Source organism: Canis aureus, chromosome 25, assembly GCF_053574225.1.
Source record: "Canis aureus isolate CA01 chromosome 25, VMU_Caureus_v.1.0, whole genome shotgun sequence".
In the NCBI taxonomy this organism is placed as follows: Eukaryota; Metazoa; Chordata; class Mammalia; order Carnivora; family Canidae; genus Canis; species Canis aureus.
The window spans coordinates 7,595,970-7,618,441 of record NC_135635.1 but is presented as its reverse complement, the minus strand read 5'-3'; the positions used below and the strand labels follow the sequence as shown (position 1 = coordinate 7,618,441).

General features: G+C 43.9%; 1 protein-coding gene and 1 long non-coding RNA gene across 3 annotated transcripts; one reads left to right on the top strand and one right to left on the bottom strand.

The window, feature by feature from the left end:
* Positions 1-4,269: 4,269 nt before the first annotated feature.
* On the bottom strand, positions 4,270-7,548 carry AMIGO2 (adhesion molecule with Ig like domain 2). Its single transcript, XM_077870329.1, has 2 exons — positions 7,304-7,548; positions 4,270-6,806 (listed from the first exon to the last, which is right to left on the bottom strand). The coding sequence occupies exon 2, from the start codon at positions 6,742-6,744 to the stop codon at positions 5,179-5,181; it is 1,566 nt and encodes a 521-aa protein (XP_077726455.1). The 5' UTR covers positions 6,745-6,806; positions 7,304-7,548; the 3' UTR covers positions 4,270-5,178.
* A 379-nt stretch (positions 7,549-7,927) lies between these two features.
* LOC144296938 (uncharacterized) lies at positions 7,928-9,829 on the top strand. Of its 2 annotated transcripts, none has more exons than XR_013363875.1 (3): positions 7,928-8,010; positions 9,401-9,477; positions 9,637-9,829. It is a non-coding gene; the product is annotated as an uncharacterized LOC144296938 (long non-coding RNA). The 2 variants fall into 2 exon arrangements; XR_013363876.1 differs by lacking the exon at positions 7,928-8,010 and adding an exon at positions 8,280-8,588.
* The last annotated feature ends 12,643 nt before the right edge of the window (positions 9,830-22,472 follow it).

The window sequence follows — 22,472 nt, the reverse complement described above, 5'->3', positions numbered from 1 at the left end:
TTTCCTATCTGTAACAGGATGGAATATCTCCCATCTTTGAGAGCTTCTATGAGAAAGAGTGACAGTATCACCACCTCTCACAGTGTGCCTGGCACTTAGCAGGTACTTAAAAATTAAACCCGGTATATTTACCATATATATGAGTACCACATTTTATAATTTACAAAGCGCTGTGTGTCCATGCTCTGCCCTCGTCCGCACTATAGAAGGGCTCTCTCTTCCCTGGAATCTATCCACAAGCAACAATGGTCCTTTACAGTCTCCTTGAAATTATTCAGGATGTTTTTACATGAGTTTTTAGTTCTTCTCCTTAATATATTACCATGCAATAATGCTTGCAAGGGCAAACTAATCATCATCTTTCCACACTAACGATCTTATTATAAAATATAAAAATAGGGCTTTGGGGGTTGGCTTTTGGGCAGGGAGACTTGAGAGAACCATGAAAGGAATCTTAACGTTCTCTTTAAAAACTATTGTTCTATTATACTGAAAAAAAACAAAGGAGTTGGGTTTTCTGTAGATGAACTCTATACTCAAACATGCCCTCACTTTAGTGTGATTTAATCAAATCTGAAAGCTCCAAAGCCTTTTGTTACAGATCAGATCTGTTGTAGCTCTGCTTTCAAACCAAAAATAGTTTTAAAGATGAGAGGATCTGAGATTTAGTCATCTCAAAGTAATTATTCCATATTTATAATTTGGAAAAATATAAATCATGAATTACAGCCAATAATTCACTCTAGAGCTCATTTAGTATCAGGGAATCAACTCCTTTATTTCTCCAATACATTAGAATTTTTTTAAAGAGAGTTAAAATTCTTCTTTTTATGAATAAACCCATTAGCAAGGAATAATAATGTATTTTGACGTAGCCCTAACCACCACATTTGCTGGGACCAAGCTTAGGATGTATTTTGTGAAAATAGGAAAAATCAGAATTATGAGAAAAAAATGTTTAAAATATGATGGGCGGGCCTTACCCCCAAACCTCCTCAGTCAGGATCTCTGGTTGGGGAGTGTGCAGAGGGTAGCTGCTAGAAACCTTTGTTTATCAACCTTTCCCCTGCAATTCGATCGAGAAGCCTCGTGTCAGACCTATCACTAGATCACTTGGTAAACACTCGATGATACCCCAAAGGGGACAAAAATCAAGCAGCAGTTATGGCAAAGGAAAAGCCAATGGTGTTAGAGGATGTTTGGGCTGTATCCTGTTTTAACAGTGCTTAGCAGGATAATCCCAAATAGGATGTATTTTTAAAATTTGGACTGACAAGGGATCTTCCTTTCTCTTGTTTCCACTCCCATAAGTTTCACCTACATCCCTTGTGACAAACATTGAGAAAAACGTTTATTTGGAAAAATTTAAGAAAAAAAACCACATTTTTTTTTTCTGGGCACATAATTCATGCAATTAAAACCAAAAATAAGTATATTTACACCTTTTTAGGCCAAACAGTGAGGATGAATGCAGAGCTGATTCTAAATAAGAAACTGACTTAGGGGGCAGCCTGGGTGGCTCAGCAGTTTAGCGCCTACCTTTGGCCCAGGGCGTGAACCTGGAGTTCCGGGATCGAGTCCCTCGTCGTGGTTCCTCCTGCAAGCCTGCTTCTCCCTCTGCCTGTGTCTCTGCCTGTCTCTCTCTGTGTCTGTCATGAATAAATAAATAAATAAAAATCTTTAAAAAAAAAACTGACTTAGGTCATTCTTTCATATTATAAATCTTTTTTAAAAACATTTTATTTATTTATTTGAGAGAGAGAGCATGCAGACAGCAGGAGAGCAGGAGGTGGAGGGAGGGGCAAAAGGAGAGGGAGAAGCAGACTCCCTGCTGAGCAGGGACTGCCCCACCACCACAACCTCCTGGGGCTCAATCCCAGGACCCTGGGGTCATGACCTGAGTGGAAGGCAGATGCTTAACTGACCAACCCAGCCAGTCAGGAGCTCCTCAGATTATAAATCTTAAGAAAAACTCTAGTTAAGAAATTTAACTCAAAAAAAAAAAAAAAAGAAATTTAACTCATGATTACCTATAGAGTCCATTGCCAGAAAACTAGCATAGTCTAATGTAGTGAAAAAATACTCTAAGCCCAGGAAAATTTGACGTCTTTGATCTTTGCTTGATTTCTCCCATGTGCATCCACTCTGTCACAACTCTATAAAAAAAAATACCTAAGTATCTTAAAGAATAGCCTAGTTACATAATCCAGATTATTACTTGGAAGGAAAATTATATAAAATTTTCGAGTGGGACAAATTTAAGACACAAATTGGTTCTGTTCCTATATTTAAAATACATGTGATCAGACTGCTACCAAAAAAAAAAAAAAAGGTAAAAGATATACCTAAGAACTTAGAATTCGACATCGTAACATGCAGCTCCATGCTTTTTCACCACCATGTCATCCTACTTTTGTTCAAAATACAGCTTTGTTTCTCGGTATTCAGGATTTTGTTTTCTTTTTCTCTCTTTTTAAAAGATTTTATTTATTTATTTATTCATGAGAGACACAGAGAGAGAGGCAGAGACACAGGCAGAGGGAGAAGCAGGCTCCCTGCAGGGAGCCCGATGCGGGACTCGATCCCAGGACCCTGGGATCACAGTCGGAGCCAGAGATGAATGCTCAATCCCTGAGCCATCAAGGTGACCCTGTTTTCATTGTGATTTTGTGTATGTTGGTTTGGATCTCAGCTCAGTCTGTCACTTACCTGAAGCGTGGTACTAGGACCAGCCACGATCGGGCTCCAGACTCCCTGCTGCAGGCACTGCCCGTGTTATTCTGCTAAATGCACCACACGTTTCCTAGGATCAAGGGTTCTAAGGGCTGAAGGACCCTGGGGACCCTGTCCAGAAAAGGTGCAATTCAGAGCTCCTCTCTGTAACTTCCCTGCCAGTGTATGGCCCTGCTCCTTGGGACACTCAAAGTCAGGGTAACACGGCCCCTGGAGCAGCCCTGCCCATTGCTGGAGAGCGTCAGTGGTTCAAGAGTTTTTCCTTGTGTCCAGACGAGCTGTGTGAAGCTGAACAAATCACAGCATCTTTGAGTGAGTTTCTCCAAATAGAAGAGTGAGAAGAGTGAGGACCTCAAAGGTCATACAAATCACAGCATTCTTCCTAATTAATTGAGTGGCAGGAACGGGAATAAAATGTTTGCCTGTAACAGCTTTGGGTCTCAAGGATCTTATCTAACTGGTGACATTTAGGTTTTCAAGGAGAAGCGGCAATTTTTTCAAACCATGCAACAGAATTTTCAGGGCTACTGAGTAGTGGCTCTGCATCCTATTCCAGGGGGTACAAATCCTGGCCACTCACTCCTCAACCCCCTCCTGACCAGTGTCCCCGCCACCAGGAGCCTGGCTTGGCACTTACAGAGCTGTCCCCAAATGTCTGTTTCCCCAAAGCCACCATTGTTGGTCGGTCTTGCCTCCTCATCTCCTTCTCTGTGTTTTTGTCACTGTTCCCCATTTCCATCTTTCGCAAGTTCTCTTCTCTCAGCCCCAAGGGCCATGCAGCCCTGATTCTCCTTTGCCACTTCCTGACCACTCTTTGGTCTCATTCTTTGGCTCTTTCTCCGTGCCCACCATTAAAAATAACCATTCTTTTTTGACTCCCTGGTCTTTGCCAGGAAGAATCCTGTACCTGAGTTCTTCTTCCGTCCTGGTCACTAATTCACTGTGTGGTCTTAGATAACCCACGGTCTTTTCTGGGCTTCATTTGTCCCTGAGAAAGAGAAGGAGCTGGACTTGATGGTCGAAATGCTAGTCTATCCTAATCCCACTCTCCTGTATCCCCTCGGGATGTGGGGGAGTTTCCAGGAGCCCATACAAGTCCAGGTGGAGTCAAGGCCACCCAGAAATCATCACTTCCAGTATGGGAAGGAACCTAAAACATCACCTGCTGAAATCTTCTTTTTATGGCTGAGGAGATCTAGGCCCAGAAAGAGTACTCGATCACCTGGCAGCAGAGAAGGGAACAAGGAGGAGGTCGCCTGCGCCCTCCGGGCGCTGCAGAATCAGGGCGTTAAGTGCCTTCCACACCTGGCTCAAGTGCATAATGATATCTGAGTGAATATAGAAGGTATAGAAGGTATAAATTCGGGAGAACGCTTCAGAGCCTTTCCCCCCTTTGACAAAATGAAACTCTATATTGTAACTCCAAAAAATCTGGGGAGAGATTTGTTGGAGAAGGTACTTCAGACAAAGTAGAACAATCTGACCACATAAAACATCTTAGATTTATGTTTTCAAATAGCCAAATAAAACAGAACATCAAGTCACAGAATACATATATTTCCATTAATTCAAATGTCCAAAGCACAATACAGTAGGATCTATTCAATAGTTCATATCACTTGATTTACATATACACGAGCATATGAACAAATATTAGCTAGAACGAAGGTTTAAGAAGTTACTCAGACATTTTGGTATTGACATCTACGTATTTATGGCAACAAATAATGGTGACTTTCAGTAAGATCTTTTGTACCAGGATAAGAAATGTACAGAACGAAGACAAACAAATGTACCTTTATTGCACTATTTATCTAACACCATATGGGAGGTGGCATTACCCGGCAAATTTTCTCAGTGTAGTCTGTTTACTGTGGTCTCAAGTGATGAAATTAGCCAAATTATTCCCAAATCTAACCTTACTTTGTGCTTTAGAAGTGCTGCTTGGTTCTTCCTTCTACGTCTTTTATTTTTTTATTTTATTTTTTTATCTTTTTATTTTTTTCCTTTTACATCTTTTAAAAACGAAATAGGACCCTAACGCTTTTCTTGAAGAGAACTTTGGACCTAAGAAGTTAATAAGGTCTCTTTTTAAGGAAGACCAATACATAAAGCTCATGTTTTCTTTCAAGAATCCTGAATACCAAGGACAATGTCCCCTCCAGGCCAGCTTCGAAATGATCAGTGGTGCTAAAGACTAAGATACTGTGGCCTAGAACTGAAACTCTGGAAGACAAGCCCATCGTCCTCCGTCCGGCGTTCGCCTGGTGAGGAACCAAAGTGCCCCTTACCACATTGCCTATTAACCAGCCAAAGAGGCCACTTGGTTGCATTTCCAGAAACAAAGCCACGCCATGTGTGTCCTGCCGTTGGTTTTGCAGGTGGCACAGAAAGTGAAGCATGGAGTGATGAAACTACTAGGCCACGCAGGTGACAGGCACAGGCTTAAGTGGTGGCCACGAAGGGTGTGTCCGAGAAGACGGAATTGACCGAATCGGAGTCGGATTTCACCCGGGTGGACTTGAGGATGCCCTCAGCTATGACCGGCTCACTGGGAAAGAGCCTGACTTTCCCATTCTGCCCCGCTGCGGTATCCTTCAGGGGTTCCAAAAACACCACCCTTTTACCGGCCCCTGCCTTCCGGTCGTCAGCGGGGGCATCGCTGGCCGGGCCGGGGTTGAGAATAGATGAATGGGCGTCGCTTTGGTGGAGAATGTTTTTCTGTCTCTTGGTTTTACACTTGCAGGGACACGGCGTCAGATAGAGGTACAAAAGGACCAAGACGATGCTGGCCACGCAGGCCGCAAGGGTGGTAAAGGCTGTGTTAAAGGCCTCGTGGGCGTGGGACCTGTTCACGGTGAAATTGCTCACGTTGATTGTGACATCCACGGTCTCGTTTAGCAGGCGCTGCCTGTTCATCGCGATGCAGGAATACACTCCGGCGTCCTCAAAACGAGGGTTTTCTATAACCAGGCTTCCGTTGCGAAACACGTGGAAGTTCTCCAGCTCTTTCTCAGGTTCCAGCAGTCGGTTGTCTGGACCCACCCAGACGAAATCGGTATTTCCATCACCAGTCTTGCTGTCACAGGGGACAATCAGCCTTTCCCCGACTTGAGCCTCATGAATAAAGCCGAGGGCCCGGAAGGAGCCATTGATGACACTGTCCGAGCAATTCAGAAAGCCATCCTGGAGCAGAGGCACCTGATGGGAGTGCCTGGGGTCGGACCACAGGCGACAGGTATAATCGTTCTTAAAATCCATCACCGGGCTAAAGTGCCTTCGGTACCAAAAGATCAGCAATGAAGAAAGGGAACAGTCACAGACAAACGGGTTTCCATGAAGGTAGATGCCCCTCAGCTGTTTCCCCGGCACTAGATTAATGTGGTGCATGGGCAGGGAGAGGATCCGGTTATAGGAAACATCTAGAAACATCAGTTCTGCCAGCTTGAACCTCCCAACATACAAATCCATGGGAAACTGCGTAAGAAAGTTTCCACTTAAGTAGAGTTTTTGCAACTGGGAGAGTCCTCCAAACGCTGAGGGATCCAGATAGGAAATGTGGTTGTTGTACAGCAGGAGCACTTCCAGGACCTTCAGCTCTTGGAACACGGCGCTTTTCACCGTCTTCAGCTTATTGGAGGATAAGTCAAGACACTTCAAATTTGGAGTCGTGGAAAAACTGCCCGCGGAAATGCTGGTGATGTTGTTATGACGAATAATGAGGGTGTTCAGCTTGGCCAACGACACCGGGATCCACTCCGAATCCAGAAGCCCGATCCGGTTGTAGCTCAGATCCAGTCTCTTGATCAGTCTGAAAAGGTTCCCGGGTACCTTGGACAGGTTTCTGTTGGTGCAGCTCACGATGTCCGTGGCACAGATGCAAGCGGTGGGGCACACCCCGGAGGCGCCGCGGCTCACGGTCGCCGTGATCACCAACAAACACAGCAGCTCCCTGCAGCCCGGGGTGACAACTCCAGGCGGGGTGGGCCGCGTGTGTAGACGCAAAGACATTATGGTCGCCTCCGAGGCTCTTCCCGGCGCCTCTCCACCAGCTCAGCCTCCCACCAGGGAACCTGGTAAACAACGGATATTTGAAAAGGAGGAGGGGGGAGGGGGGAGGGAGGGGGTGCAAAAAGCAAAGTTAGCACCAGTTCACCTTTCCGCGCCGCACCTTGCTTGCTCTCCGGTAACTTTTGAAATGCAGGTTCTGTTGCACGCTGGGGAACCCAGGATGGTTGATGCATTTATTTTTTTATTTATTTTTAGGGGTGGGGGGAGGGTTTGTTTGTTTTGTTTTTACTGTTCAATGCGATTTCTTTTTTTTTTTTTTTTCCGGGGGATACTCCCGCTTACAGACATCTACGCCCACAACCTACCATTATAACCGACTCACCGTAAGCAATTCAGTGATTTTTATTATTTTTTTTTTTACCGGGCAGGCTGCGTCGTTTCTTTTTCTTTCTTTTTTTTTTTTTTTTTAACTCCCTCCAACAGACACAAAAATAGGCAAACGCATCCTACAGACAATTCAGCGGGAACGCACAGGAGGCCACCCATGCAGAGAACTCACGGGGCTGAGAAGCCTCGGGGAGAGGCCGAGACGGGGGTGTCCTCCGAGGGTCCGGCGTCTGTCCGCGTCTGCCCGTCACTCCCGCATCTCCCGAGCTCCTTTCCCTCCGGCTCCCGGCGGGCGGCAGCCTCTCGCTGGCTCTCAACTTTGGGGAGTTGGCGGCGGCGGCGGCGGCGGCGCCCCCGGGGCGCAGGGACCTCTCGGGCGGCTCCGTGGGTCCTCGCCGGCTCGGCGACAGGTGCCGCCGCGGCGCCCCGGCCGTCGCGTGTCCGCGCGGGGCGCCGCACTCCCGGAGCCCGGGCCGAGGGGCGGGGGCGCGGCGGGGCGGGGCGGGGCGGGGGCGCGGCGGCGGGTCGCTCCCGGGCCCCCTCCCCGCGCTCCGGAGCCTGCAGGACCCCGGCTCCCCGCGCGCCGCCGCCCGCTTTTATCCCCGCGCGCGGGGTCCCGCCCCTGCGCGTCCTGCCTCGGGCTGCGGGCGGCGGGCGGCGGGCGGCGCGGGGGGCGGCGCGGGGGGCGGCGCGGGGGGCGGCGCGGGGGGCGCGGGGCGGGCGCGGGGCGGGCGGCGCAGCCAATCGGAGCGGCGGCCGGCGGCCCCGCCGCCCCCCCGCCCGCACCCCGCCTCCCGCCTCCCGCCGCCGGGGCCGCGGGACGCGCGGCAGAGCGGGGTGCACGCCCCAAGCTCGCCCGTTCCCGCCCGCCGTGGCCGGGTGTGCAGCCCCGAGCCGGGGGCGCTGCGGGGCGGGGGTCCCGGGGAGCGCGGGGGGCGCGGGGGTCCCGGGGGCGCTGGGGGCGCGGGGATCCAGGGGGCGCTGGGGGCGCGGGGATCCAGGGGGCGCTGGGGGCGCGGGGATCCAGGGGGGCACGGGGGTCCCGGCGGCGCTGGGGGCGCGGGGGTCCAGGAGGGCGCAAGGGGCGCGGGGGGCGCGGGGGTCCCTGGGGCGCGGGGGGCACGGGAGTCCCGGGGGTCGCGGGGGCGCGGGGGCAGGCCCCTCCGGGGAGGCACAGGCGTCTCCCTCCCGTAGACCCCGCTTGTCCGCCCGGCTCCCCGACCGGCCTCCGGTAGCTCGATCTGGGCCAGGGCCCGGGGGTCCCGCGGGGCCGCGGGAGGCCTGTTTACTAAAGAACCACCGCCCCCACTGGAGGAGGAGGGAGAGGGGCCCCTGCCCTGCGGTGCGACCCGGACGGCGCAGCACGTCCCTGCTGGGAAAGTTCTGTGCCTTTCCTAACTCTGAAGGCAGCATCAGGGACAGGGCCCCATCCGCAAGGGAGAGACCCAGGAAAGGAGGTTTGGGCCCGACCTGGCTTGCAAAGATAGGGTATTAAGTTTAAAAAAAAAGAAAAAATCTGGATCCAGACTTTTTTTTTTCCTTTTGGGTGGGTGGGTAGGGGGCTGGAATGGGGATGGGGGCGGGGGCAAATGTATTCATGCAGGATAGGGTCTGATCCCAGAAGGGGTGCCTGCCTGCACAGGGGTCCTTCATACCTCCCAAGAGGCAGGGCCTGGACCCAACTCCAGCGTGCTTTGATCTAGCAGGTGCAACCCCGAGTACACCACCCCCTCCCCGGAAAAAAAAAAAAAAAAAAAAGCACAGGTGGACAAATATGAGGTGGAGGGCTTGGGGCTGATGAGCTTTTCGATTTAAAAAAAAAATCCATTTTTGTTTAATTCTAAGATCAGTTTTAACGATGAGATTGGACTGAGCCAGATGGCCCATTCGTCCATTATATGTGGATTAAAGAAAATAAATTACTGCCCTGACAAGAGATCACTAAAGCGGGAGGGATAGGGAGACTGAAAAGCAGACCAAATTGAGAAAACAGGAGCAGGGCACATAACTTATAATGTTACTTAAAAAATAAAACTGATGTTAAGACAACCAACACCCCCCCACCCCCAGCCCTGGCACACACCCTTGAGCCACCTTGAATTTAGTGGGAGTTGGTCCCTACATTGTTCGTGAATGGATTCGTGTGGTGGCACGGATCTGTTAGGCCAGTGCCAAATTAAAATAGGTCTGTGTGCGCTGTTAATTTAGGCAGCCTGTTTGTAGAATAAATCTGGAATAGCTCTGGTAAATCAGGACTTTTTTTTTTCAGGTGAAAGCTTGAAATGCTATAGGAAACATTCTTCACTGTGAGCTTCCTGGAGAGGCTGAGGTTGAAAGTTTCCAGAGGTAGGCCACACTTCCTGGGGTTCTCCCAAAACCTGGGTCTCCAGGTCTTCATTTTTTACTGTTCCGATGGTTAACACAGAGAAATGGAATTGAAATCACTTAGAGGAACCCTTTCTAAATGACTCACAACTGACCAGGTTTTTGCAATGTTTTACTAAGGAACTAACATCCTATTGAAAGGAAACCCTGAAAGTGGAGGAAAGCCCTAAACTTCATCGGAGAATGAAAAGTGTGAAAAGAAAAGAGACTCAAACATGGAAGCAGATTATGTCAGTGTAGCTCCAGATGCATCATAGAAACACTTTGCAAAGATTGCGCAGCATAAATAAACCAAATGCGCTCAAAATCCACACATATTTGTCTATTTGAAGTCCTGATTGTTGAGATTCAGCCCATTTGGCAAGAATGACTGTTTTGAAAAAGGAGTTTTGAAAGGGGCGGCTTTACTTGGCTTTGAGAAGAAAAAGCTAAGCGTTTACCTTAATTATAGGCATAAGGTGTGACCTCATGTTTTGGAGGAAACTTTTTCTACATCCTTTCACCTCTCCTACCAGATCCTTCTTTCCATCCCACAAGGGCAAAAATGTTATGTCTTGGACGCTGCTCTATTCTTAGCTTCTAGAACTCTGCTTGACACTTGCTTGGCATTCAGCAAATTCTTGATAAATAAACTGAGGGATGGGGAACATATTCTAGGGTTATTTGAGCTGAGTCTGCTGCTTGATATTCTGCTCTCCATGCTTCAAAAAGCTTTTCAGAAAGAAGAGAAGAGAGGGAAAGAGGAGCCCTGCGAATACGACGTGAGTCCTAGATCCAGTAGTACCTGAAGGCCACTGCACACTTTTACTTCCTAATTACATTCTCCATCCCCCTCTTTTTTTTTTTCTTAAGTTATTTTGAGTTGTGTCCATGTCCTTGTGACTGAAAGAGTCCTGGTGCATGTAATGATGGTAATAATAAGCATGTCTTGGGCTATTATTATGTGCTAGATACTGAGCTCTGTGTTTTACATGAATTATTTCATTTACTGCTCACCACAACGCTGCAACATTATATAATCCTATAATCCGGATGGTAAACAACTGTGTTCCAAATTATTTGAAAATGGAATGGGATGAAATTAGCTCGAGGCTCCTTTTGAAGGATTTAGATTAAACCGAAAAGAGATGTTTCTGACGGGGTGGCTCCAGCCTGGAATGGTTGCCAAGACAGATGGTTGAGTTGCCTTCTCAGGAGTTTAAAATAGGACAGATAGATATTCTTCTGGTCTTTTCCACATGGCACAATCTTTTGGTATTTTTGACCATTCAGTGAGTCCAATGGGTAGTAGAGGGTGGACTGAGTCTGGGTCTAGTGTGCTGAGGCAGGGGTGAACATGTGAGTGTCTGGCAGGGTCTGGAAGGAACTCCAGGTAGGAAATCCCTACCTGGGGGCAGGGATATAGTTAGACTCTCAAGGCTTTCTCCTGTTGTAATCAAAGATTTAGGGACTGGGAGATCTGAAACAAGTTGTTACAGCGCTAGTTTATGAGTCTCAGAGTCATTTTTACTAAGAATGAACACTTCAGTGGCACTTTATGTCCTCTGAAGGGCTTGCCCATTCTGTGTCTCCTTTGATTCTAGCACTCATCCTGGTGTGGTTGGGCCACCAGCAGGTATCTAACTTTGCCTCCTTTTTTAACCTGGGGATGCATCACTATTCTTCAGGGACAGGGACCCCCTGGAGTCTCTAGCTTGCAGGAGCCTGACTGTACACAGGAGCTTTCTGCTGAGGCCTCCTCACTTTGAGGGCAGCACTGTGCAGAGGGTTTTTACAGTGTGACTTGGAGCCTCGGCACACACACCTTTGCCCACCGGCTCTAGAAGTGTGCTCAGCCCCTATAAGAGCCCGTTTGCCTTTTGGCCTCATCCAATTGGTTTTGTAAATTGCCCAGAGCTTGTCATAGAACCAGATCTCTCACCCATTACTGTGTCACTCCCTGTACAGAGATTTGGGCTCCAGCCTCCTGCTCTCTGAACTCCAGGGGACATGTGTCAACTGGTGGCTCCGTTCTCTGGAAGCCTCCTTGGCTAATAATGTGGACTAGTCAGTACCCAAGTGCCCTCTCTGCAGAGAGCCCAGAATGGGGCAACTCTTTAATCAATTGTCACTCACTCATCTGCTCTTTCTGTCTTCAAGGACATAGGCTGCATAGGTTTTGTTTTTTAGTTTAGTTGACATGAAATTCACATACACAAAATTCACCATTTTGAAGATCATCTGAAACAGTACACACTTATGTCATAACAGTAGGTTTTTAAAGGTTTCATTTTTCCTTATCTGCATTTTCCGGGTTTTTTTTTTTTTTTTTACAATGTTTTTGTGATAAGAAAAAGCACAATGAGTCCTTGCAGTTGTTTCAAGTTACCAAAGTCATGTGCATCAATGTTTCTGTTTTATTGTGATTCCTATTTAATATTCAGGGTCTCTAGTTTCCGAGAGCAAAATCTTCTCTCTGATTCCTCGGGTAGGAAGTGATTCTAGTTTCCCCTGATTTGAGATACAGTAATTGCTGATCTGCGTTAGCACTACAATCCTTTATTTGGCAAATATTTACTGAGCATCTACGATGTGCCAGGCACCATCGTTTAGTCTGAGAATTATACCCATATGTAAATGCTGCCAGAGCCAGGCAAGCCCAGCTAGAATGAGAGGCTATACTAGTTATTCATGTATTTCTTGTTGACCAGTATTCACACTCCCAGATTTGAGGCTCAACATCCCTGGTTGGGATCACCTCCCAACAGCTGTGAATCTTTCTCTTTCAGCACATTCTTAGACCAGCCTTTGTGAGGGTGGCCTGAACCTCTGCCCCGCACCACCATGTGTTTTTCCATGAGAATGAAAAACGAAAAGGACAACTAAAGCCCTTTTTGCTTGCTCCTAAAAGTACTACATGCTCATTGCAGAAAAATGGGAAATACAGAAAAGATGTAAGGACTCAGAGAGTGCCATTCATAATCTTACTGGTAAATTACCTTTCTGCTCAAAGAATAAATCCATTGTAGTGAGGAACCTGACATGTTGCAAAAGGATGGTTTGTCATAATTATGTAAAGAGAAAGGAAATAAACAGACTTTTTTTCTTTGATGCTCTGAAATTCTCAGCCTTAGAAATGAAGTAAGCAGATGAAAATTCACTTTATAAAATTCAGTGTGTCAAAGCCAGGCTCCTAGCATTATGGTTACCTCTTCCAATTTTGGTCATAAATGGTAGGTGCTCTAATGTCCATTTTGCTCATTATTAGCCTGAAGGGAATCACCTAATTGAATTCCTAAGTGCTATTACATCCCTCAAAACTGGGGCTAATTATATCTCTCTGATAAGCATGGATAATGTTTAACAAACCCAGTTTGAAGAATTATATGAAGTATTCAGACTATTTTATGTTTTTTAAAAAAACATGATCTCCTGTAGCAGTAATTAATTGGTCACTTTTTATAAAGGTAGTATCTGATTATTCGAAGAAATACCTAATTTGGAGCAATACTTATTTGCTAGACAAAGTTAACACTAAATAAAGTAAAGTGGAATTGAGAGAAAAAATAATAAACGCTACCAGACAGCCAACACTATTGCAAATATTCATTCAATTATTTTTGGCAAATACAAGGCTCTCTGTGGTGAATGCTCTGTGCATAATTTGCTCTGGAACTCTGACCTTTCAGTTCGTGAGAGTGAAAAGCAATAGTGCATTCATATAGGGGAAGGCAGAGGACCTCTGGAAAGATCCAAGAAAGTGGGCTTGATAACAAGACCCAACATTTATTGCATTTTTACTTCAATACACCAGACTTCTCATTTAGTTCTTACAAGGGCCCTAAGAGATGGTCATTAACATCCCCATTGTCTAATGAGGGCAGTAGGGCCGAGTTGGTTTATGTAACTTGCCCAAGATTAGTGGTAGAACCAGGTCTCTCACCCCGCTGTCTCGCTCTGATCTCATGCTCTACCATTAGCTCTAATGCTTCCCATTAGGGAGTAGAGGGGTCAGCCCTAATTTAAATTCCATTCAGCAAATATTGTTCGTCCTGGCCACATTCCCAGAGCCATCATATGGTTGTTCTCCTCTAGGAATTTGTAGTGTTATTCGAAATAATTATAAGATATAAGACAGTAGATAATTCAATTTCGAATTGGATATAGCAAAGAGCCAAAATATTTGCAATGGAATAGGTATTTTGGGGCATCGAAAATTCCAACACAAGCAGATTTTTAGATCTTCCTCATGTCTTATTGCCCAAATAACCGAGTCAATAAAGAGAATTGTATGCAAATAAAAATATAATTTGGTAGAAACCACTTGAATGGTCAGGGATGACAATTATCTCTTAGAATTAAGCAACAATAATGTGGCTCATTTTATCCATGGCATTCATACTGGAGAATTATAAGCAAGGAAAAAAGTATCTCTCCTGGCACAGATGAAGAGTCTGAAACATCCCCTAATCACATGCCAAATGGCAATGTGATAAAGAGAAAAAGTGGGGGGGGGGGGTAAAACAGAGCATTGAGTGACAAATCAACTTTCTGGGTTGTGGTGGCAGAAATTCCATTTCTTAACTGTATATGTCTTAGGTCAGTGACCTGATCTTTCAGACTCAACTTCCTCATTTGTAAAATGGACATATAGGACTAGCATATGCACCATTTCACAAGGTTGACTGAGATGAGACCTGGAAAGTTCCTTTGGAAATGATAACGCTGGAAGAGTCTCATGATGAACCCCAATCATGTGCTATTCATCCTTGTTGCCCTTGTGCCTTGGACATGATCTGACCCAGCACAGATGTTTGACAAATGTCTGTCGGACCTAATGGAACCAAAGCTAGGTTTATGTACAAAATAAACAGAGCTGGAGAGGTGCCTGGCCACGATGATGTTTGTACTAATTATGTGACTCCCCTGAGCCTGGCTGTACCAGAGTACAGCGGGTCCTCCAAATGAGGACCTGCTGTTGGCTCAGCCCTGCTGTATTCTCAGTGGCACTCTGCTGCAGAGTGGAATGAGCTGCCAGTCTGCAGGCCTGGGCTTCTCAAAGCCCCTTGGGACTTGAAGCTGGCTTGCTGTGGGGGGGACATATCCTGGGAGGAGACCTTTAAAAGCTAGGGGTGATGATTGGCGATCTCAAGACATACTGGAGAGTACTCAAAGGAGTTTTGAACCAGAGGGAAGAACAAAATTAAAAAAAAAAAACCAATAATAATAATAATCACTCTCTCCAGAGAGCAGTTTTAACATGCTGTCACTTGCATTGTGAAAGAAACACATGGTAGGAAACCAGAGAAGGTTTCCTTGGAAGCTGTTGTATAGACTAGGTCAAGGGCAAGTCTGAACAAGGTGCTGGAGGATGAGTCTGCTCATTGACATTTCCTGCTTTATAGAAACAGCAGGATGATGGGAAACATGCTATTGTGGCAGTTGTCCACATTTATCTAAAAGTAGAATTTTTTCATTTACTCAGTTATAGTTTTTGAAACAATTGGACATCTGAATTCCTCTCTTCCAAATCCCCTTTGCTGGGAAGGCCCTGAGGACCTGAGGTCCATTTGTACAAACAGAATATGGGTTTAGCCATTAAGTATCAAAGTGTGTTTGCTTGTTTGGTATGTGTGGGAGAAAGCTGGATGGTGGACTCTCCAGATGGGACCATTTCATAACCTCAACGTAGATTGACAGGTTCAGAAACCTGATATATTTTTTTTAAGATTTTATTTATTTATTCATGAGAGGCAGAGAGAGAGAGAGAGAGAGAGAGAGAAAGAGAGGGGCAGGGGCAGAGGCAGAGGAAGAAACAGACTCTCCGCAGAGCATAGAGCCCGATGCGGCACTTGATCCCAGGACCCCAGGATCAGGACTCCAGCAGAAGGTAGACGCTTACCTGATGGAGCCACCCAGGTGCCCCTGAAACTTGATATTTTGGATGTCCCAGAGTTAATTGTGGAGAATGTGAATGATTTATAATGTAAACCAAAAGAATACCTACCTATGGATTTAAAGTAGAAATCAAGTGGATCAGACCTTGATAATGGGCTTTATCATACTCTCTGCCTGTAAGAAAGCTTTGGGGAGTCAAGTTTATATTCATAGGTATGTTTGACGAGTATGAAATGATGGAGAAGAGTAGGTTGTTTGATGAATTTATTTTATATTTTCTTAAAGATTTTATGTATTTATTTATGAGAGAGGCAGAGACACAGGCAGAGGGAGAAGCAGGCTCCATGCAGGGAGCTGGATGTGGGACTCAGTCCCAGGACTCCGGGATCACGCCCTGAGCCAAAGGCAGACATTCAACCACTGAGCCACCCAGGGATCCCCCGTTTGATGACGTTAATGTTTAGTGGTATCAAACTATTATGGCATGATAAATCCATTGCCTCAAAAGAGGTATGTATGTCTGCCAAGAAGACCACATGTACAGATTGCTTGAATGTGGCACCGTCATCTCTGTGCAGAAGATGCCAAGCAGTTAATCAATCAACTTTTAAGTTACACAGGAAAAATAATGGCATCATGATTATGCCCTAATAAGAAAATTACTCCTTTTATGACAATCTCTCTCTCTTTTTTCATCACTACAGTAACAACATACAAAGGCAGAGCATCATAAATAAGGCTGAATGGTGGTCACACAGAAGACAGGCAGTTGAACAAAGATCGCAACTCTTTATCGGAAAGATATCAGGGGGCGTCTGGGTGGTGTAGTCGGCTGAGCAACCGACTCTTGGTTTCAGCTCAGGGTCATGAGATCGAGCCTGGCATCGGGCTTTGTGCTCAGCTCAGAGTCTGCTTAAGACTCTCTCTGCCTCTCCCCCCTGCACTCTCTCTCAAATAAATAAATCTGTTAAAAAGAATTTTTAGAAAAAGAAAGAAAAAAGGTATCAGAAAGTAGCAGAGTTACCTGGAGAGGAAAAGCAGGTCTCCAGAGCTAAGTCCTGAGAAGCAGGCATTTTGCAGAACTTCAATAAAACATCAATGATAAATACGTACATTGAAAGTAAAATGAATAATTCCATAAACAGGAATTGAGTTCCGTCCAACCATTCTGATGAGAAAAATGACAAGTTCCCGTAAAGGCAGTCATGAGACAAGAATCATGGAGCATGCCTGGAAGAGAATAAGCCAAATTAGGGCAATGTCACCCAAATCAAGGAAAGGAACATTTACCAGCACTCTAAAGGTCCCATGTGCCCTTGTAGGCACTAACTCCCCAGGGGTAACCACTCTCCTGACTTCCACCAACATGGATTAGTTCTGTTTGTTTTTATGCTTTGTAGAGATGGAATATATACTCTTTGTGTCTGGCTCTGATTGTTCAACTTGCATTTGAGAGACCCATCCTTATTTTTGCATGTCGTCCTAGATCATTTTCGTAGCTGTATAGTATTCCACTATGGACTCTATCACAATTGATTGAGCCATTTTATTATTGATGGACATCTGAGTAATTTTCAGTGTTTTCTATTTCACGTACTATTGCCATGAACATTCTAATACACGTCTTTTGATGAGCATAACAGACATATTTCTATTGGGCGTCTTCTTCAATATGTATTTGCTTGGTCACAGGTTGTTGTACCCATATTCAACTTGAGTAGTTAACTGTCATGCTCGCTTCGGCAGCAAGTATATTGAGTAGTTAACTGCCAGTTTTCCAGGGTGGATGTGCAAATTATTTCTACCACTCGTATGAGAGAATTCCTATTCCTTCACATTCTCATCAACACTCTTTACTTTCCATCTTTTTCATTGTGACCATTTTGGGGGGTAGGTAGTGGCATTCCATTGAACCTTTTTAAAAAAGAAAAAAAGAATTAATTAATTAATTAATTTATTTATTTATTTATTTATTTATTTGAGAGAGAGAGAGAGAACACACAAGAAGAGGGGACGGGCAGAGGGAGAGGGAGAAGCAGGCTCCCTGCTGAGCAGGAAGCCTAACACAGGCCTCAATCCCAGGACCCAGGGATTATGACCTGAGCCGAAGGCAGAAGCTCAACAGACAGAGCCACCCAGGTGCCTCTCCATTGACCTTTTAGTGTGCATTTACCTGACAACTAATGAACTTGGCAATTTTTCATATGGTTATCATCCATTTACGTATCCCCCTATACGAGACTTTGGCCCATTCTGCTATGGAGCTGTCTTTTTCTTATTGATTCTTTACATATTCTGGATTTGTGGTTATTTATCATATATATTTGGTAAGTGTTCATAAATATACATATTTAATATTTTATGCCCCCCATGGGTTGCCATTTTGTTCACTTTGTTGAATAGAAATTCTTAGTTTTTTGTGTTTTTTTTTTAAAGATTTATTTATTTATTTACTCATGAGAGACACACACACACACACACAGAGAGAGAGGCAGAGACACAGGCAGAGGGAGAAGCAGGCTCCATGCAGGGAGCCTGACGTGGGACTCGATCCTGGGTCTCCAGGATCATGCCCTGGGCTGAAGGCGGTGCTAAACTGCTAAACCACTGGGGCTGCCCAGTTCTTAGTTTTAATATAACCAAGTTTATCATGATTTTTTCTTTCATGTTTCTTCTTTTTTATTTTCTATTTAGGAAAGCATTGCCTACTCCAAGATCAGGAAGATGTTTTCCTCTAAAAGCTTTATTATTTTAGCTTTCAGTTTATTTCTCCGATCTATCTTGCTATGATCTGAGCTTTCCCTGCCCCCCCTGCCCCAAATTCATATGTTGAAATCCTAACCCCTAAGGTGATGGGTTTAGAAGGTGGGGCATTTGGAGCATGATTAGTTCCAAAGAGCAGAGGCCTCATGAATGGAATTAGGCTACAGAGAGATCCCTCATCACCTCCTGCCATGGGAAGACATCAAAAAGATGCCATCTATGAATGAGAAAGCAGACCCTCACCAGACACCAGAGTTTATTGTATTTTTATTGTAGCAGCCTAAACAAAGACACACCTGGAGTTGATTCTTGTGTGTCATGTGAGGGAGAAGTCAATATACATTTTTTCCCATATGGATATTCAATTACCCCGTCATGAATGATTGAAAAGACCATCCTTTTCCCGACTGTCCTGCATGATCACTTTTGTCATAAATCATGTGATCATGTATGTATGTGTGGGTCTGTTCCATTGGACAGTTATCTGTTCTTGTACCAGTACCACACAATTTTGATTACCATAGCTTTAATATTATTTTGTTAATGTTATTTACTTATTGAAGTAATCTCAACACCTGATGTGGAACTCAAAGTCTCACGCTTCTCCAGCAGAGCCAGCCAGGTGCCCCAATTACCATGGCCTTATAAGAGTTTCTGATATCTCATAATGTTAGTACTTAATATTTGCTCTTCTTGGCCTTTTGTATTTCCATAAGAATTTTATTTTATTATTTTTTTAGAGAGCAAAGTGGGTAGAGGGGCAGAGTGACAGAGAGGATCTTAAGCAGTCTCCATACCCAACAGGGAGTCCAAGGCGATCTCACAACCCTGACATCATGACCTGAGCCAAAATCAAGAGTTGGATACTCCCTGTAAATTTTTAAATTGACTTATAAATTCTTGGGAAAAGAAACCCCCAGCTTGGATTTTGAGTGCGAGGGCATAGAAATATGTATTAATTTAGAAAGAACTCACATTTTACGGTATTGAATCACCCATTCCATAACAATATACATACATCCATTCATTTGGCTCTCCCTTATTTTTTCTCAATAATATTTTGTAATTTTCAGTTAGAGGTCTTGTATATTTTTAATAGATTTATTTCTCAGTGTTTGAGTTTCTGGATGCTATTGTAAATATGTTTTATGTTCTATTTGCTTATTGCTGCTATATACAAATATGACTCATGCCATAGTCAGCTTGGGCTGCTATAACAAAATACCACAAACTGAATGGATTATAGACGACATTTATATATCACAGTTCTGGAGGCTGGGATCAGATCAGATCAAGGTGCTGGCAGGTTTGGTGTCCGGAGAGGACCTTTTTATTCATAGATAGTGGCTTTTGGCCACGTTCAACATGATGAAAGGAAGGGATGAGGGCTCTCTCTGGAGGCTCTTTTATAAGAACACTAATCCTGTTCATGAAAGCTCTGTTCTCATGATCTAATCATCTCCCAAATACCTCATCTCTTAATAACATCACTTTGGGGGTTAGGATTTGAAAATAGAAATTTTGGAGGGAAAACAAACATTCAATCCATAGCAAATTAATTTTAGTATTTTGGCTATATCCAGTGTCCTTTCTATATTCTTTTATTAATTCTGAGTTTGTCTATAGATTCTTTAGAAATTTTCCATGTGCATGATCTTATTGTTTGGAAATGACCGTTTATTTCTTCCTTTTCAATCTCCATGAGTTTTCTTTCTCTTGTCTTTTGCACAGACAAGACCTCCAGTTACAGTGTAGAATAGAAGTGGTCACAGTGGCTATTCTAGACTCAGTCCCAATATTTGAGGAAAGTTTTCAATACTCTACCATTGGGATCCCTGGGTGGCGCAGCGGTTTAGCGCCTGCCTTTGGCCCAGGGCGCGATCCTGGAGACCCGGGATCGAATCCCACGTCGGGCTCCCGGTGCATGGGGCCTGCTTCTCCCTCTGCCTATGTCTCTGCCTCTCTCTCTCACTGTGTGCCTATCATAAATAAAATAAAATAAAAAATTAAAAAAAAAGAAAAAAAAAAAAACTCTACCATTGAAAATGATGTTTGCTGTGGGTATTGAGTAGATCCTCTTTATCATATTAAGGAAGTTTTATTCTTAGTTGGCTAAAAGTTTTTATCACAAATGAATATTGAATTTATCAAATATTCGTCCTGCATTCGAAATGATCATGTGATCTCATTCCTTTTTCTGTGAATGTGGTAAGCTAAGTTTATGATCTTTGAATGTTAAACCACACTTACACACCTAGACTGAACTGCACTTAATTTACTGTATCCCTGGATTTGATTTCCGAATATTTTGTTAAGAATATTAAAATAATGTTTACAAGAAAGGTTTGCATTTTTTTTTCCTTAGAATGTTAGAATTTCAAGGTCAAGTCTCTGCTGTTTTCATTTTTTGAGAAGTCTGGGAAACTTTGACACTATTTCCACCGTCTTGAAGAATTATATAAGACAAGTGTTCCTTTTCTTAAGTTGTTTTTTTGTTTTTAAGATTTTATTTATCTACTCATGAGAGACACAGAGAGAGAAGCAGAGACACAGGTAGCAGGAGAAGCAGGCCCCTGCAGGGAACCCAATAAGGTACTCGATCCCCAGACCCCGGATTACACCCTGAGCCCTAGGCAGACACTCAACCCCTGAGTCACCCAGGCGTCCCTGGTTTTTGGGAGAATTCATCGATAAACCCTCTAGGCCTGGGATTTTCTTTGGGAAAGGTTTCTAAATTATAGTTTCAAATTTTTCATACATACAAGATTGTTTATATTTTCTATTTCTTCTTCTATCAGCTTTGGTAAGTTGTGTTTTTCAAATAATTTGTCCATTTCATCTAAATTATCAAATTTATCTGCAGAGTCGTCTTCAGAATACCTTTATTGTGCGATCTATGTGATATCCTCTTTCTCACTGCTGTTGTTGCTAATTTGCATTTTATCTACTTTTTAAATATCAGTCTTGTTAGGGTTTTGTCAATTTTGCTAATCTTTTGGAAGAACCAACTTTTGAGTTTGTTGATTTTCTCAATTATATGTTTGATTTTTATTCCCTTGGTTTCAGCTTTTATCATTTATTTCCTTAGGTTTGGTTGCTGCTCTTTGTTCTAGCTTTTTGAGATTAATACTTCAATTGTTGATTTTTTTAGACCTTTATATATGCATTTAAAACTATATATTTCCTTTTAAGCATCATTTTAGCTTTTCCCATAAGTTTTGAAATGTACTTTTTTAATTATTCAGTTTAAAATATTTTCTAATTTCATCTTTCCTTTGTCTTATTGACTATTTCAAGTGTATTATTTAATTTTTAGGCAGCTGGTTTTTTTTTTTCTATTTTTATTTTTGACCTCTAGTTTGATTCCATGGTGGTCAGAGAAGATATTTTTCTTCTTCTTCTTCTTGTTAGTTTCAAATTTTTATGTAAATTATAGTTATTTGGGGGGACAGGGTGGCTCAGTTTAGGTTAAGCATCCAACTTTTGATTTCGGCTCAGTCATGATCTCAGGGTCCTGCAATCAAGCTCTGCATCATGCACCACACTCAGCAGGGAGTCTGCTTGAGATTCTCTCTCTCCCTCTGCCCATCCCCCCTCATTGACACACTCTATCAAATAAATAAATGAATCTTTAAAAATAAAATAAATTCCAAACAGCTGACATACAGTGGAATATTAGTTTCAGGAGTAGGATTTAGTGATTCATCACATATATAATACCCAGTGCTTATCACAAGTGCCCTCCTTAATACCCATAACCCATCTAGCCCATCCCCTGCCCACCTTGCTCCATCAACCCTCAGTTTGTTCCCTATAGCTAAGAGTCTCTTTATGGTTTGTCTCTTTTTTCTTTCCCCTATGTTCATCAGATTTGTTTTTTAAGTTCCACATATGAATGAAATCATATGGTATTTGCCCTTCTCTGATTGACTCATTTTGCTTAGCATAATACACTCTAGCTCCAACCATGTTGTTGCAAATGACAGGATTTCAATTTTTGTGGCTGAGTAATATTCCATTATATATATATATATATATATATCCATTCATCAGTTGATGGACATTTGGGCTCTTTCCATAATTTGGCTCTTGTTGATAATGCTGCTATAAACACCAGGGTGCATGTATCACCTTGAATCAGTATTTTCATATTTTCATATCCTTTGGGTAAATACCTAGCAGTACAATTGCTGGAGTATAGGGTGGTTCTATTTTTCACTTTTTAAAAAATATTTTATTTATTTGATAGGGAAAGAGCACAAGCAGGCAGAGCAGCATGCAGAAAGAGAGGAAGAAGTAGGCTCCCTGTTGAGCAG